This window comes from Danio rerio, chromosome 2, assembly GCF_049306965.1.
Source record: "Danio rerio strain Tuebingen ecotype United States chromosome 2, GRCz12tu, whole genome shotgun sequence".
Lineage (NCBI taxonomy): Eukaryota > Metazoa > Chordata > Actinopteri > Cypriniformes > Danionidae > Danio > Danio rerio.
Window position 1 is genome coordinate 54,850,690 of NC_133177.1, and position 14,443 is coordinate 54,865,132.

Consider the following 14,443-nt stretch of genomic DNA (forward strand, 5'->3'; position numbering starts at 1 on the left):
CATAAAGGCTGCATCCAGATACTGTTGGATTTATATGCTTTTTGAGAATATGGGGCATAATAATTAACCACCCACCCTCTTGTAATATCTGTGTTATCACCGTGTTGCTGAAACGGTTACTTAACAAATATATTTTGCAGATTAATAATTTTTTTCCAACTACATAAATGATTGCACATGCTTTGAAACAGGTTTTATTTATACTTAAACCTATATTTAACCAATAAAACCTCTTTAGATTTGTAATCTCTTTTTCAAAAACTTAAATTAAAATGGGCAGCAACATTATAAATAATTTTAAGCATGAAGTGAGTTTAATACCTATTCCTAGTTTAATTTTATTCATATTAAAGGAGCTGTGTGTATGTTTTTGACTCTTGTTAAGGTTAAAAAATTATCACAATATGTTTGGAGATATTTATAAAAAACATGTTAAGTGATCTACTTGATCATGTGAAAGCTAAAGTGAGTTATTCTTCTTTGAAAATGTGCGTTCTGTGCTCAAACGTTTTTGTTTGATACTAAACAGAAACTATGATCTTACGACTAATAATAAAATATTAAATTATTGATAGGATTACATATTATCTGCAGACTCTTGTCAAAAACACTAGACAGATATTTTAAACTACAAAACTCATGTGTATAACTCAACCTCACTAAATTAATCTGCTGTAATCTCAAGACAGCCGGTGGACATATTATGCCTTTAGAAACTCTCACTTTGGAAATGAGATCTTTTAGTTTTCCACTAACTAATAAGACAGATTCAGAAAAGACTTTTGAACATGCTTTATTCAGAGACATTAGAAGATCTCTAATCTCTCTCTTAACAAAGAAATGCAAGAGTTGCATAGGACAGGTACACTACATAAATCAGACCAGCCAAGTGTAAAAACACCCTTAAACATTGAATAAAACTAAGCTAAAAGAAGCAGACATGTTAGTTCTTTGCTGTTAGACAGTAGAATCTGTGTTTTTCTCAGTGTGGACCCACAGTACAGTAAGCATCTTCTCCTGCTGGACTTTTCTGGAAGTACAAGATCATTGTACAGTAAATACACAAATGACTAAATGTAAATGTAAATGAAGTACAATATATCTACATGAACTAAAATGTCAGATCTTTTGTAAAAACTTACGGCTTCACTCCCAGGAATATAATCAATAGTACTGTAGATCATGTTCTTGTTGGGATCCAGTGGAGAAATGGACTAAATGGTAAATATGAGATATTCATTGACTCTTAACTCTAATGTTTGATATTGCATAAGTTGTATGTCTGGTTTACTTACATATGGGGTTTCATCATTTATAGAGCAGTATACAGCAAGATCATCAGGTTTAGAGGAGATCTGCATTTTACACAAAACAACACAAAACAAAAGAGAAATGTCAACATATGTCTCACTTAGGCCGAACTCACACTATGTACAGTTGCCTCGAACAGGGCCAAAGCACGCTTGACCCCCTGCCATCTCCCCCGAAGGCCCGCACTCACATTACAATCGGGCCTGGGCATGCTTACGTCATCAATGATGCGTTGGTGGTCAGAAGCGCTCTCACTCAGCACAGTGGGGATTTTTTCAATTATATCATTTGGGATGCAATGACACGCAGTCAGATATTTCACCGAACAGCCACTTTTGACGCTCATAAACAATTATAAAGCCCTCGTACTGCAGGAATTAGGAGGTTTGCTGAAGGTGCAGATGTCGTGCAGTGAGGGGTTTGCGTCTTTAATAAACTACGACAGTTTGCATTCACTGAACAGTAAGAATGATTAATAAACCCATGTGAAACAGCCCCTTAAAAGTCACGTCTTGCTTTCAGTTTTGGACTTTGGCATGTTTTGCACTCACACACAAGCGTACCGTGCCAAAGCCCAAGTGAATCATGCTCAGACACACCTTTTCTAACCGGGCCAGGGTTGACCAAGTGATCCATGCCAGAGCCCGATTCAGCACACTCACATTTCTTAAACGATCCGGTAAACGGGCATGGGCACGGTTCGGATAGAATATTGTGAGTAGGCCCATAATGAGCTACAGATCGCATGGAATTAAGCAGAACAGAGAAAACTACTTTTGACTGGTGCTGAGATTACTGACACATCTAAAAGTAGATCATAAAATTGTGTTGAACAGGGGAACGAAGAGAGTCCTGCATCGTTTTTGTTTAAATTTGTCAAATGGGAATTCAAATGAGCTCTCTCAAACATTCATTAATTTTCCTTTGGCTTAGTCCCTTTATTCATCAGGGCTCACCACAGTGGAATAAACCACCAACTTATTGAGCACATTTTTACACAGCAGATGCCCTTCCAGCTGCAACAGTATACTGGGAAACACCCAAACACTCATGTACACAAATACACTACAGCCAATTTAGTTTATTCAGTTAACCTAAAGTGCATATCTTTGGATAGTGGGGTAAACCGGAGCACCCGGAAGAAACCCACGTCAATACAAGGAGAACATGCAAACTCCACACAGAAATGCCAACTGGCCCAGCCGGGACTTGAACACGAGACCCTCTTGCTGTGAGGCGACAGTGCTAACCACTGAGCCACCATGTCACCTCTCTCTTAAACAAATCTCTGAAAAGTTAGTTTATCATTCATGTCTCAATCCATCTTAAATTATTTTTCATTTAAGCAAAATTTTGGAGTATTAAAGCTCGTTTGGCTAGAATATTCAACATTTTTTTTCCACAAGCTATAACAACCCTCAATCCAATTCTGCATCCCGACAATCATTTTGGTTGTCGTGTTGATATTTTGCCACCAACTCACCACAAAATACTATCACCTTAAATGTTACCTTTTAAACCCTAAAGACAAAACTTAAAAGTCGTAACTTTCTAACAATCACTCTATATCTCTAGAAAAACACATTGTGCATTTCTGAGTGTGCCTCACATAGGTGAGTGGGCTTGACAGCCATCTGTAAAAACACTCTGCTCTCTATATACACCAGACATTTTACCTAAACTCCATCTTACAAGGATTTAATTAGGAAAACAATGTTTACTTGTGAATGGACAACATATCATGTTGCAGTACTTGTTTTCTTTAAAGGTGCAGTATGCAAGTTTGACACCCAATGGTTGAACTATAGGCTGTTTTCCACCAAGGCAACCCAGGGTGATGAAATATAATTGGCTAACTGGCAGTGGGCGAGATAAAAGACCAAAACAAAGACAGACATTCTGGCATGTAACTCACATGTTCAAAAGCAGAATATATGACTTCAGCTTTGTTTTCCAGATAAACAAGATTGTTCATTTGGTATGTTTGGTAAATATCTGCAAACATATTATGGTATTTTTATGCTTTAGAAGAGTCAAAAACTTACATACAGCAGCTTCAACCTTAAATACCCATTTTTTTGTATAATATCTTGCACAATATTGTTCCTTCTTATGTAAAATTACTTGTATAGTCTGAGGTTATGTGTATAGTTAAGCATTTGTAGTACATGAAGAATAGGAATACTTTAATTACCACTTCGGTTGGTTAGTTGTATAGGTTTAAAATAGCTGTTATGTCCAGTGTTGTGTTCATATTTATTATTGTTTATTTATGCAGCACCGTAGTCCTGCAAGACAAGATGTTGTTCCACAGTTTTTTCACACAACAAAACTTGACTTAACCTCAAAATGAACATGCTTTACCACAAAAGAACAATTTGCGAATGTCTAAATGCATGCAGAGACTTGCTTGCTTGAAACTTTGAACATTATTTCATCATGTGAGTCAACACATGCTAAACAATCCATGCATGTGCATTTTCATAATATCTATGAAATGAGCTTCATTTATGACAAATAAAGCACAGCAATGAAATCCTGATAAAACAGTTTAGTCAATTAAATAATCAGGGAAGAGAGAGATTCTGTTCCTTATATGTGACTTTATATGTAAGAAATGTGTAAAAATTTTCATTCATGTGTTAATGTTCTGCATGCACACACATTTACATGACATCCCTGTATATCTATTTTAGAGATTTACAGTTATTTAGAGAATGTTAGAAAAAAAAGGGGACAGCAAATACTGTAATAAGACTTACTTCATCAGTGGTCCTGCTATTGTTACTCTCTTTTAATTGATGTTCATCTTGCTCTGTTTTAAAAAGGGGAAACAATATGATATGACATTAGCATCATTTATGTAAGATTCAGAGGTGTTGAAAAAATATTACAAAAAAAAAAAAAAAAAAAAAAAAAAAGAGTATGAAATAAAATGAAGTACTGACTGGGTCTACGTCTCCAGATGAAAACACCAACCAAAATCAATGAAATCAGAAGAACTAGGGCTGAAGCTAAAAACCACACGGGCGAAAGTTCTTCAGCTCTGGGGGGAAAATGAAAAAAAAAAGTGGAAAGTAAAAAACCAAAGCTGCTAAAAGGAAAATCAAACAAAACAAAAAAACTCTTATCTCTGACTTTTCTAGTAACGTGCACCAAACACTTTTAAACAATCACTCAATATCTCTTGAAAAACATTGCACTCTTCTCTCCATATACACCAAACACTTTACTTTAACTCCATCTTGCAAGGACTCAGTAAGGAAAACAATGTTTATTTGTGAATATACCAGCAAATTACTTTGCACTACTTGTTTTTGTCCATTCATTCATTCTTTTTCGTTTGGCTTAGTCCTTTATTTATCAGGGATCGCCACAGAGGAATGAACTGCCAACTTATCCAGCATATGTGTCACACAGCGGATGCCCTTCCAGCCATAACCAATTACTAGGAAACACTCATACTTTCTCGCATTCACACACACACACACACACACACACACACACACACACACATACACTACGGCCAATTTAGTTCATCCAATTCACTCAAACCACATGTTTTTGGACTGGGGGAAACCGGAAGTTTCTTCAAACTTAAATACAACAACCTTCGAGTGAAATTGGCCATCCTTTTGTTAATGCATTTCATTAGTTGTATGCAACGAAATACAACTTGTATTATATTTCAAGTTGTATTTTTTTTTTACACAGACAAGTCTGAGAGAAATTGGATTAAATAGATATTGTTAGAAACTCATGAGCATGCAACATTTACAGAAACCAGCTGTCAAGATTATCAGTTTGTTTAACCAAACCCTATCTAACCAATACTTTTGCACCTTTTTTTTTACAAGCTAAAAGCTGGTCAATATTAACTGCCATTATACAGACAAGTGTAAGCAGAACATGTTTTACACCCTATTAAAAGTTAGAAACAAAATAAGGGTGTCACAATCCCCAGCAATCCTTCCTGACAGATCGCTGGTGAACTACAGATGCTGTTAAAAACTAAAAAAAACTTAAGGCCCTGTCACACACAGCAGATGCTGATCACGGCTGATGAAACACACAGCTGAGACTTGTATCACTGATCATTTAGACATACACACACACATACATACATACATACATACATATACACACACACATATATACATATACATATATATACATATATATATATATATATATATATATACATATATATACATATATATATATATATATATATATATATATATATATATATATATATATATATACACATATATATATATATACACACACAAAACGCACCAGCATATGACAGAATCTTCAATGTAGATACATTGCTTGTCCTAGTGTCTTGTTTTGTAATTTTGATCATTGCCCTGTTATCGTTGTTCCTGTTTTGTCACCTAGTACGACCTTATCTCTGTTTTTTGACCGCATTTTTGGATTGCCCTTTTTGTACCAGCCACTTTTGTTTGTCCTTGGTTGCCCTAAATATAATCTTATTTTACCTGCACTTGGATCCTCGTCTCTGATGTTCCTCACTTCTATCCCAGCATGTGACAGAAAGACTCTATCATAAGCTAATGAGTGTGTGAGTGTGATGAATATACTGTATAATCCAAATGATCAGTGATACAAGTCCCAGCTGTGTGTGTGTGTGTGTCATCAGTCGTGATCAGCATCTGGTGTGTGTGACAGGGCCTGAAGGGATTTTTGTAGTTCTGTCAGGAAGGATCGCTGGTTATCGTGACAAAGGGCTTATGGCATTAGAAATAGACTAGGTTAAAAATCCTCTATTTACACACTCTAATATGGCTCCCAAACCTGTAGGGGTTTCTATCTTCTGTTGGACACAAAAGCAGATATTTGGAGGAATGCTGAAAACCTGTAACCATTGAAGTCCAAAATAAATGCTCTATGGAAGCCAATGGTTACAGGCTTTTAACATTTCTCCAAACAGCTGCTTTTGTGTCCAACAGAAGAAATGAACTCAGGTCTGAACAAGTGAATGGCGAGGAAACAATGACAGAATTTTCCATTATGGGTAAATTTTGCTAAGCAATACACATAGAGAACGTTTGTGGTTCTTTGATGACTTCAGTCTTATTTCGGAAAAGTCACTTCAGCAAAAACAGAAAGAAGGAAGAAAAAACAAAAACAAAAGCAATGATCAAATGATTATGTTCTGTATATGACAAAGACATTTGAGAAAAAGAGCATCAAAACATAACAGATAATTGAAGAACAATTCCAGGAACACTTAAACAAGCCCATTTTGATTTATATAATAATTGTAAAACAAATAAACACTCACCCATCTTTATTATTTAAATCTGTGTTAATGTTAACTGTAAAAAGTAGAAAGCAGAGCAATTTTAGTTGTTTTATTTTGTAAATATTACCATAATGTTTATTAATTACTTTACCTGATTCTGTATGGGTTACAGTGAGTTGAAGAGGAAGGATTTGTTCTCCAGCAGAGCAAAAATACCATCCAGAATCAGAGAGTGTCAGTCCAGTCATCAGCACAGTGAAGGAGCTTTCACCATCATCACTGATCTGCACTGATGAATTCTGGGATATGTCAGTCTTCTTCTCTGTGAAACACTTCTCATCTTTATATCTGCACCACTGTTTCTGTGAATTCCTATATGCCGAACTGTAGAAACACTGAACACTGGCATTACCACCTTCATGTCCAGATACACTCCTGCCCTTCAAAGACACATCAGGATCTGAATCACAGACAGCAGACATTAAAGACTGTAAAATTAACTTGTGTAAGTTGTTGAGGCAGAGATATTGAGACCAAAATAAAATTTACAATAATTCTATTCTCATACCATATCGAATGTCCAGATAAACCCTATATGTAACACCACCTGTTACTCCAGTCTTCACAACACAATGATACTCTCCAGTTTGATTCTCCTGCAGGTTCCTCATAGTCACAGTGAAGAGACTCTGATCAGGATGATCAATTACTGACAGATTCTCCTCTTTTGTGTTTGTGAATTTATTAGAAGGATTATTTACTGAATACCAGTATTTAAGCTGCATTGGGTTTTTCTCATAAAGACATGGTATGGTAACAGATCCTCCAGGCTTAATAGTTATTCTACTACTTAACCAATCAAAGTAGCTTTCAGCACCTAAACAAACAACACACAACTGTTATTATGTCCAGGATTAAGACAAAATCAATTGTTCTATCCTTACATATAACACACTAAAAGCAACAACAACTGAGCATTATTTCTGTCATCACAAATTATTGTATAGGATTACTAGAAACAGAGCACAACATTTAATACTCACCCAAAATGAGCCAAAACCCAACTAAAATGTAGTTAATTTTTGTCGTTGCGTATGCTGCCATTCTGTTTCTCTGTCTGTGTCTGAGTGGTTTAATTGGGTTGTAGTGGCTGATCTACTTCCCTTTCCTGCCAATGACTAAATAAAACTAGAATAATAGTTATCAGCACATCGTGTCAAGTAGTTCTCGCTCGCTCCTTTTAAGGTCTAGTTCAAGGTCTAAACAACTCACACACTGTGTTCTTCTGTCCTCACATAACTAACAACATGAAAAGCTATAAATGAAGTCTCATTGACAAAATGATGAAGCTGATTTATGAGAATAAAAACAGCATTTAATATTCTGACCTAAGTGTATCTGAAAGTTCACTTGAGTATGTTTGGCTATATGTGTGCTGTTGTGGTTTCACTCACATCTCAGCTTCAGTGGAAACAAAAAGCGCCTCTTATCTAGCGCTGATCAAGTGTAGACATAAGAGGAAACACATTGAGTATTAATAAAGCAAAAGAACATTCATATTTCACTTATACTTGAGTAGGCGAACACAGCTCGATTTTTTAATCATTTAGGATTTATGAATTAAAGCTTCAGGTACAGAATAACATAAATTTTCATGTTAACAGAAATCATGTTTGCACCACCACCACCACTGCCACCACCCCGTCTTGGGGTTTGGGGTAAGGGTTGTGGCCGTTGAGGGTTGGGGTTGGGTATGTTGGGGGTTAGGTTTAGTTGTCTGCGGCCGGAGGGGTTAGGGAGAGCGAAATCAACCGTCCTCCTCCTCCTGCTGGCCAGGCCCTCCAACCCTCCGGAGGCTTGGGGGTTAGGGTTGTGTGGGGTTGGGGTTGGGGGGTTGATATGAAACTACTGATCTAATTCAATTTAATCAGCAAACTCTCGCCTCAGAAATCAAAAAGATAGACAGGTATTTTACACTACACGAAAGTCATGTGTAACTCCAACCTTACTAAATTAATATTTAGTGATCTCCAGACAATCGGTGGACATCTTATGCCTTTAGAAACTTTCACTTGGGAAATGAGATCTTTTAGTTTTCCACTAACTAATAAGACAGATTCAGAAAAGACCTTGTTGAACATGCTTTATTCAGAGTCATGAGAAGATCTCTAATCAGAGTCTCTCTCCAAACAAAGAAATGCAAGAGTTGCATAGCACAGGTACACTACATACATCAAACCAGCCAAGTGTGAACACACCCTTAAACATTAAATAAAATGAAGCTAAAAGAAGCAGTCGTGTTAGTTCATTTGCTGTTAGACAGTAGAATCTGTGTTTTTCTCAGTGTGGACCCACAGTGCTGTAAACACCTCCTCCTGCTGGACTCTTCTGTAAGTGCAAGATTATAGTACAGTAAATACACTGTCAGAACTAAAATGTCAAATCTTTTATAGAAACTTACTGCTTCACTCCCAGGAATATAATCAATAGTACTGTAGATCATGTTCTTGTTGGGATCCAGTGGAGAAATGGACTAAATGGTAAATATGAGATATTCATTGACTGTTAACTCTAATGTTTGATATTGCATTACTGGTGTGTCAGGTTTACTTACATATGGGGTTTCATCATTTATAGAGCAGTATACAGCAAGATCATCAGGTTTAGAGGAGATCTGCATTTTACACAAAACAGCAGAAAACAAAAGAGAAATGTCAACATATGACTCACTTAATGATCTACAGATCGCATGGAATTAAGCAGTACAGAGAAAACAACTTTGTGTTTTCCTAAAAACATTGTATTTTTAACTGGTGCTGATATTACAGCCGTATTCGAAAGGGGATCCTAAAATGTATTATTGTGTTGACCAGAAGAGGGAAACAAAAAGTCCTTTATCATTTTTACTTCAATGTGTCTAATGGGAATTTAAATGAGCCCTCTTAAACGTATCTCTGAAAAGTTTATTTCGCGTTCATATCTCATTTCATGACAAACTATTTTTTAATTGAAGCAAACTTTTGGAGTATTAAAGCTTGCTTGGCTAAAATACTCAACAGTTTCTTTCTACATGCTTTTAGAACCCTCAATACAATTAGTTTACCCCTCTCTGAAATAGTCTCTACAATCCCAGCTCCCAAAACTAGGACACTCAGGCAGTAATTTGGCAGTAAAAATGTCCAAAATCAAATCAAATACTGTAGCACTGTCGCCTCACAGCAAGAATGTCTCTGGTTTAAGTCCCAGCTGGGTCAGTTGGCGTTTCAGTGTGGAGTTTGCATGTTCTCCTCGTGTCAGCGTGGGTTTCCTCCAGGTGCTCCGGTTTCCCCCAAATTCCAAAGATATGCGGTACAGGTGAATTGAATAAACGAAATTGGCCTTAGTGTATGAGTGTGTATGGGTGTTTCCCAGTACTGGGTTGCGACTTAAAGTGCATCTGCTGTGTAAAACATATGCGGAAATAGTTGGCAGTTCATTCCGCTGTGGCGATCCCTGATAAATAAAGGACTAAGCAGAAGGAAAATTAATAAATGAATGTAAACACTGTAATAAAAAGACTTACTTCATCAGTAGTGCTGCTGTCGTTCCTTTCTTTTAATTGATGTTCATCTTGCTCTGTTTTAAAGAGATGAAACAATATGATATGACATTAGCATCATTTATGTAAGATTCAGTGCTGTTAGAAAATATTACAAAGTGGAAAGGTATGAAATAAAATGAAGTACTGACTGGGTCTCCGTCTCCATTTAAAGATGAAAACACCAACCAGAATCAATGAAATCAGAAGAACTGGAGTTAAAGCAAAAAACCACACGGGCGAAAGTTTCTCATCTCTGGACGGAAATCGAAAGGAGAAAAAGTTTTAAAAAACCCCCCTAAAGAGAAAACACCAATCTCTGACACTATTCTAGTCACGTGCACCAGTCACTTTCTAAAAATCAGTCCATATCCAACCCAAGCTCATTCTGAAAACGTAGTCCCGCAGACGTTTCTGGAGACAGCAGAATACATCCCGGGAGGTACGTACGGCCGCGTAAATTTTTTTCAAGCGAACGCTGCGGGGCGGTGTGACACTGTTCTCTTTCGCGCTTGCCTTAGCTCCTTGTGGAGGGCTTCCCCGCTGCAACCCGTTTGTCCACTCAGCTCAGCGTGTACGTCAGCAGGCTAGAGATGCAGAGAGGAGTCGACCACGGTGACCGGTTTCGAGTCCAGGGAAGAGCAGTTCCAGCAATCAGGTAAGACAAAAACAGAATCCCAAAAAGTAAGTGAACGAGTTTCGTGACAGGGTGAGAACATGGCGAAATCCGAAAACGCGGTGGAATAAAAAAATTAGGGCTTTTATTTTTTTGGACGGCTTTTGTGAACTGTTGCTCAGGTTTAGGAAAGCGAGCGGATGGGCGGGTCGATCAGTAAAATTGGTAAAATCTTTACACGCAATGACCCAGAGACTGTTTAGACGCATGTCAATGATGAAAATGTTCCTGAACCGAAATGTTCCTGAACACCCAGCAGGCACAAGATGTCAACATGACGTCAGATTGACATTGTACCATAAGTCATGGGGAAATTTTGTTTGGAAATGAAAATCTGGTTGACGTCTATCAGATGTTGGATTTTGTTTGCCTGGTTGACGTCTATCAGATGTTGGATTTTGTTTGCCTGGTTGACGTCTATCAGATGTTGGATTTTGTTTGCCTGGCTGACATCTATCAGATGTTGGATTTTGTTTGCCTGGCTGACATCTATCAGATGTTGGATTTTGTTTGCCTGGCTGACATCTATCAGATGTTGGATTTTGTTTGCCTGGTTGACGTCTATCAGCTGTTGGATTTTGTTTGCCTGGCTGACATCTATCAGATGTTGGATTTTGTTTGCCTGGCTGACATCTATCAGATGTTGGATTTTGTTTGCCTGGCTGACATCTATCAGATGTTGGATTTTGTTTGGCTGGCTGACATCTATCAGATGTTGGATTTTGTTTGCCTGGCTGACATCTATCAGATGTTGGATTTTGTTTGCCTGGTTGACGTCTATCAGATGTTGGATTTTGTTTGCCTGGCTGACATCTATCAGATGTTGGATTTTGTTTGCCTGGCTGACGTCTATCAGATGTTGGATTTTGTTTGCCTGGCTGACATCTATCAGATGTTGGATTTTGTTTGCCTGGCTGACGTCTATCAGATGTTGGATTTTGTTTGCCTGGCTGACATCTATCAGATGTTGGATTTTGTTTGCCTGGTTGACGTCTATCAGATGTTGGATTTTGTTTGCCTGGCTGACATCTATCAGATGTTGGATTTTGTTTGCCTGGCTGACGTCTATCAGATGTTGGATTTTGTTTGCCTGGCTGACATCTATCAGATGTTGGATTTTGTTTGCCTGGTTGACGTCTATCAGATGTTGGTTTTTGTTTGCCTGGCTGACATCTATCAGATTTTGGATTTTGTTTGCCTGGTTGACGTCTATCAGATGTTGGATTTTGTTTGCCTGGCTGACATCTATCAGATGTTGGATTTTGTTTGCCTGGTTGACGTCTATCAGATGTTGGATTTTGTTTGCCATACCTGATGAATAAATGTCAGTATTTGACGTCAATATGACGTTGGTTTAAGTTGCTGGCTCGACGTTGAATTTTGGTCCCTTTCTAACAACCTAAAAACGACCAAATATTTACATCGTTATTGGACATCAAAATAACGTCGTCCTTAGACACTGGCTAGATGTTGGATTTTGGTCACCTGACATCACGGCCTAAATCTAACCTTATTTTAACGTCATATGGCGTGTAGCTGCTGAGCAATAACTAGATGCACTACAGAATGTTACGTTTACACACATACACAAATTACATGTAAACGCATCAGCTTTTAACAGCGTAATAACTTTTAAAAGGGCTACTTTTTACTCATACTTTAAGTACAATTTACAACAGATACTTTTACCTTACTTACACTAAATTTTTAGGTAAGTAATGGTACTTTTACTTGAGTATGATTTTTCAATACTCTTTCCACCACTGGTGACTGCAGGTTGAAGGAAAGTAGTGGAGTAAAAGTACCAATACTGCAGTAAAAATGTACTCTAGGGAAAGTAAAAGTACACATTTATAAAACTACTTTGTAAATTACAATTTCTGAGAAATCTACTCAATTACAGTCATTTGAGTATTTGTAATTAGTTACTTTACACCACTGAAGAGTAGCGAGTATTGTGAAACATTAAAGCGTGTACATGCAATTTATGCATGTGTGTGTGTAAACGTAACATTCTGTAGGGCATTTAGATCTTGTTTAAGGCCGTTTGGTGATTTCAGTCATCATACAGTAAACATCCTTTATCTTCTCGTCAGTGATATTAAGTCTAAATAGTCTCTCAGTCGTTGCGTGTAAAGATTTTCGACATCTTCTTGGACACTTTTAATGCTTCCAAATGGTTTGCTTTACAAAGCTCTTATGTCTTGAGGTTGTTCAGTAGGATGGGATTTACATTTAATGTGTGTTTTGATTGGACAGGGATCACAGGACGGATTTTTCTACTCGATCAATCCCCATAGACCAAATAAATAAAGTAGTGACTGCAGGTTGAAGGAAAATAATAGGGTAAAAGTACAGATACTGCACTAAATATATACTGAAGTAAAAGTAAAAGTACACATTTTCAAAACTAAGTAATTCCTGAGAAAAACTACTCAATTACAGTATTTTTAGTATTTGTAATTAGTTACTTTACTCCACTGCATATTTTCACATAGGATCAATATTTCCTACTTTGCATCTTTTTTTTATGAAGCTTAACGCTGGTCACAATTAACTGCCATTTTACACAAAAGTGTAAGTAGAACATTTTTTAAAATCCCATTAAAAGTTAGAAACAAAAAAGAGCTTATGGCATTGGAAATACACCAGCTTAAAAGTAAAATTTGTATCACTTTAATATGGTTCCAATCCTGTAGGGTTTTATTTCTTCTGTTAAACACAAAAGCAGATATTTGAAAGAAAGCTGCAAACCTATAACCATTGACGTCCTAAATAAATGCTATGGAAGTCGATGGTTATAGGTTTTCAGAATTCTTCCAAATGTCTGCTTTGTGTTCAACAGCAGAAAGAAACTCAAACAGGTTTTGAACAAGTGAATGACGATGGAGGAAATGATGACAGAGATTTTCTTTCGGGGTAAATTTCGTTAAGCAATGCACATAACGTTTGTGGTTCTTTGATGACTTCAGTCTTATTTTGGAAAAGTCACTTCAGCAAAAACAGAAGTGAGGAAGAAAAAAAAACAAAAGCAATGATCAAATGATGATGTACGTATGTTAGCATTTAAGACAAAGACATTTCAGCAACATTAAAGATAATTATAGAACAATTCTAGAAAATGAGCCCATTTTGACTGATGATAGTAGTTGTAAAGCAAATAAAAACTCACCTGTCTTTATTATTCCTATCTGTAGAAAAAGTAAAAATCAGAGCAATTTTAGTTGTTTTATTCCATAGGTAGTAGCACAATGTTTACTAATTATTTTACCTGATTCTGTATGGGTTACAGTGAGTTGAACAGGGATCATTTGGTTTCCTACAGAGCAGAAATACCATCCAGAATCAGAGAGTCTCAGTCCAGTCATCAGCACAGTGAAGCAGCTTTCACCATCATCCCTGATCTGCACTGATGAACTCTTTGATGTGTCAGTCTTCTTCTCTCCGAAACACTTCTGATTTTTATATCTGCACCACTGTTTCTGTTCATTCTTATATCCAGAACTGTAGAAACACTGAACACTGACAGTATCACCTTCATGTCCAGATACACTGCTGCTCATCACAGACACATCAGGAACTGAAACACACAGACAGCAGACATTAG

General features: G+C 37.0%; 2 protein-coding genes across 4 annotated transcripts in view; both read right to left on the reverse strand.

Moving 5' to 3' along the window:
* Positions 1-777: 777 nt before the first annotated feature.
* Positions 778-7,726, reverse strand: pigrl2.5 (polymeric immunoglobulin receptor-like 2.5). 2 transcript variants are annotated; one of them, NM_001306101.1, is given in 9 exon segments: positions 778-1,030; positions 1,143-1,214; positions 1,296-1,355; positions 4,074-4,126; positions 4,260-4,357; positions 6,623-6,656; positions 6,735-7,043; positions 7,152-7,460; positions 7,627-7,701. In NM_001306101.1, coding segments are annotated over 9 exon segments (1,044 nt in total). In that variant the 5' UTR covers positions 7,688-7,701; the 3' UTR covers positions 778-982.
* A 986-nt stretch (positions 7,727-8,712) lies between these two features.
* The window catches only part of pigrl2.4 (polymeric immunoglobulin receptor-like 2.4), a 55,840-nt gene continuing 50,109 nt past the window's right edge, over positions 8,713-14,443 (reverse strand). Inside the window, 7 exon segments of one of the 2 annotated variants that reach the window (NM_001306100.1) lie at positions 8,713-8,971; positions 9,045-9,116; positions 9,198-9,257; positions 10,146-10,198; positions 10,313-10,416; positions 14,009-14,027; positions 14,108-14,416. In NM_001306100.1, the coding sequence (NP_001293029.1) occupies positions 8,924-8,971; positions 9,045-9,116; positions 9,198-9,257; positions 10,146-10,198; positions 10,313-10,416; positions 14,009-14,027; positions 14,108-14,416 (665 nt within the window). In that variant the 3' untranslated portion in view covers positions 8,713-8,923. 2 annotated transcript variants of the gene reach the window in all.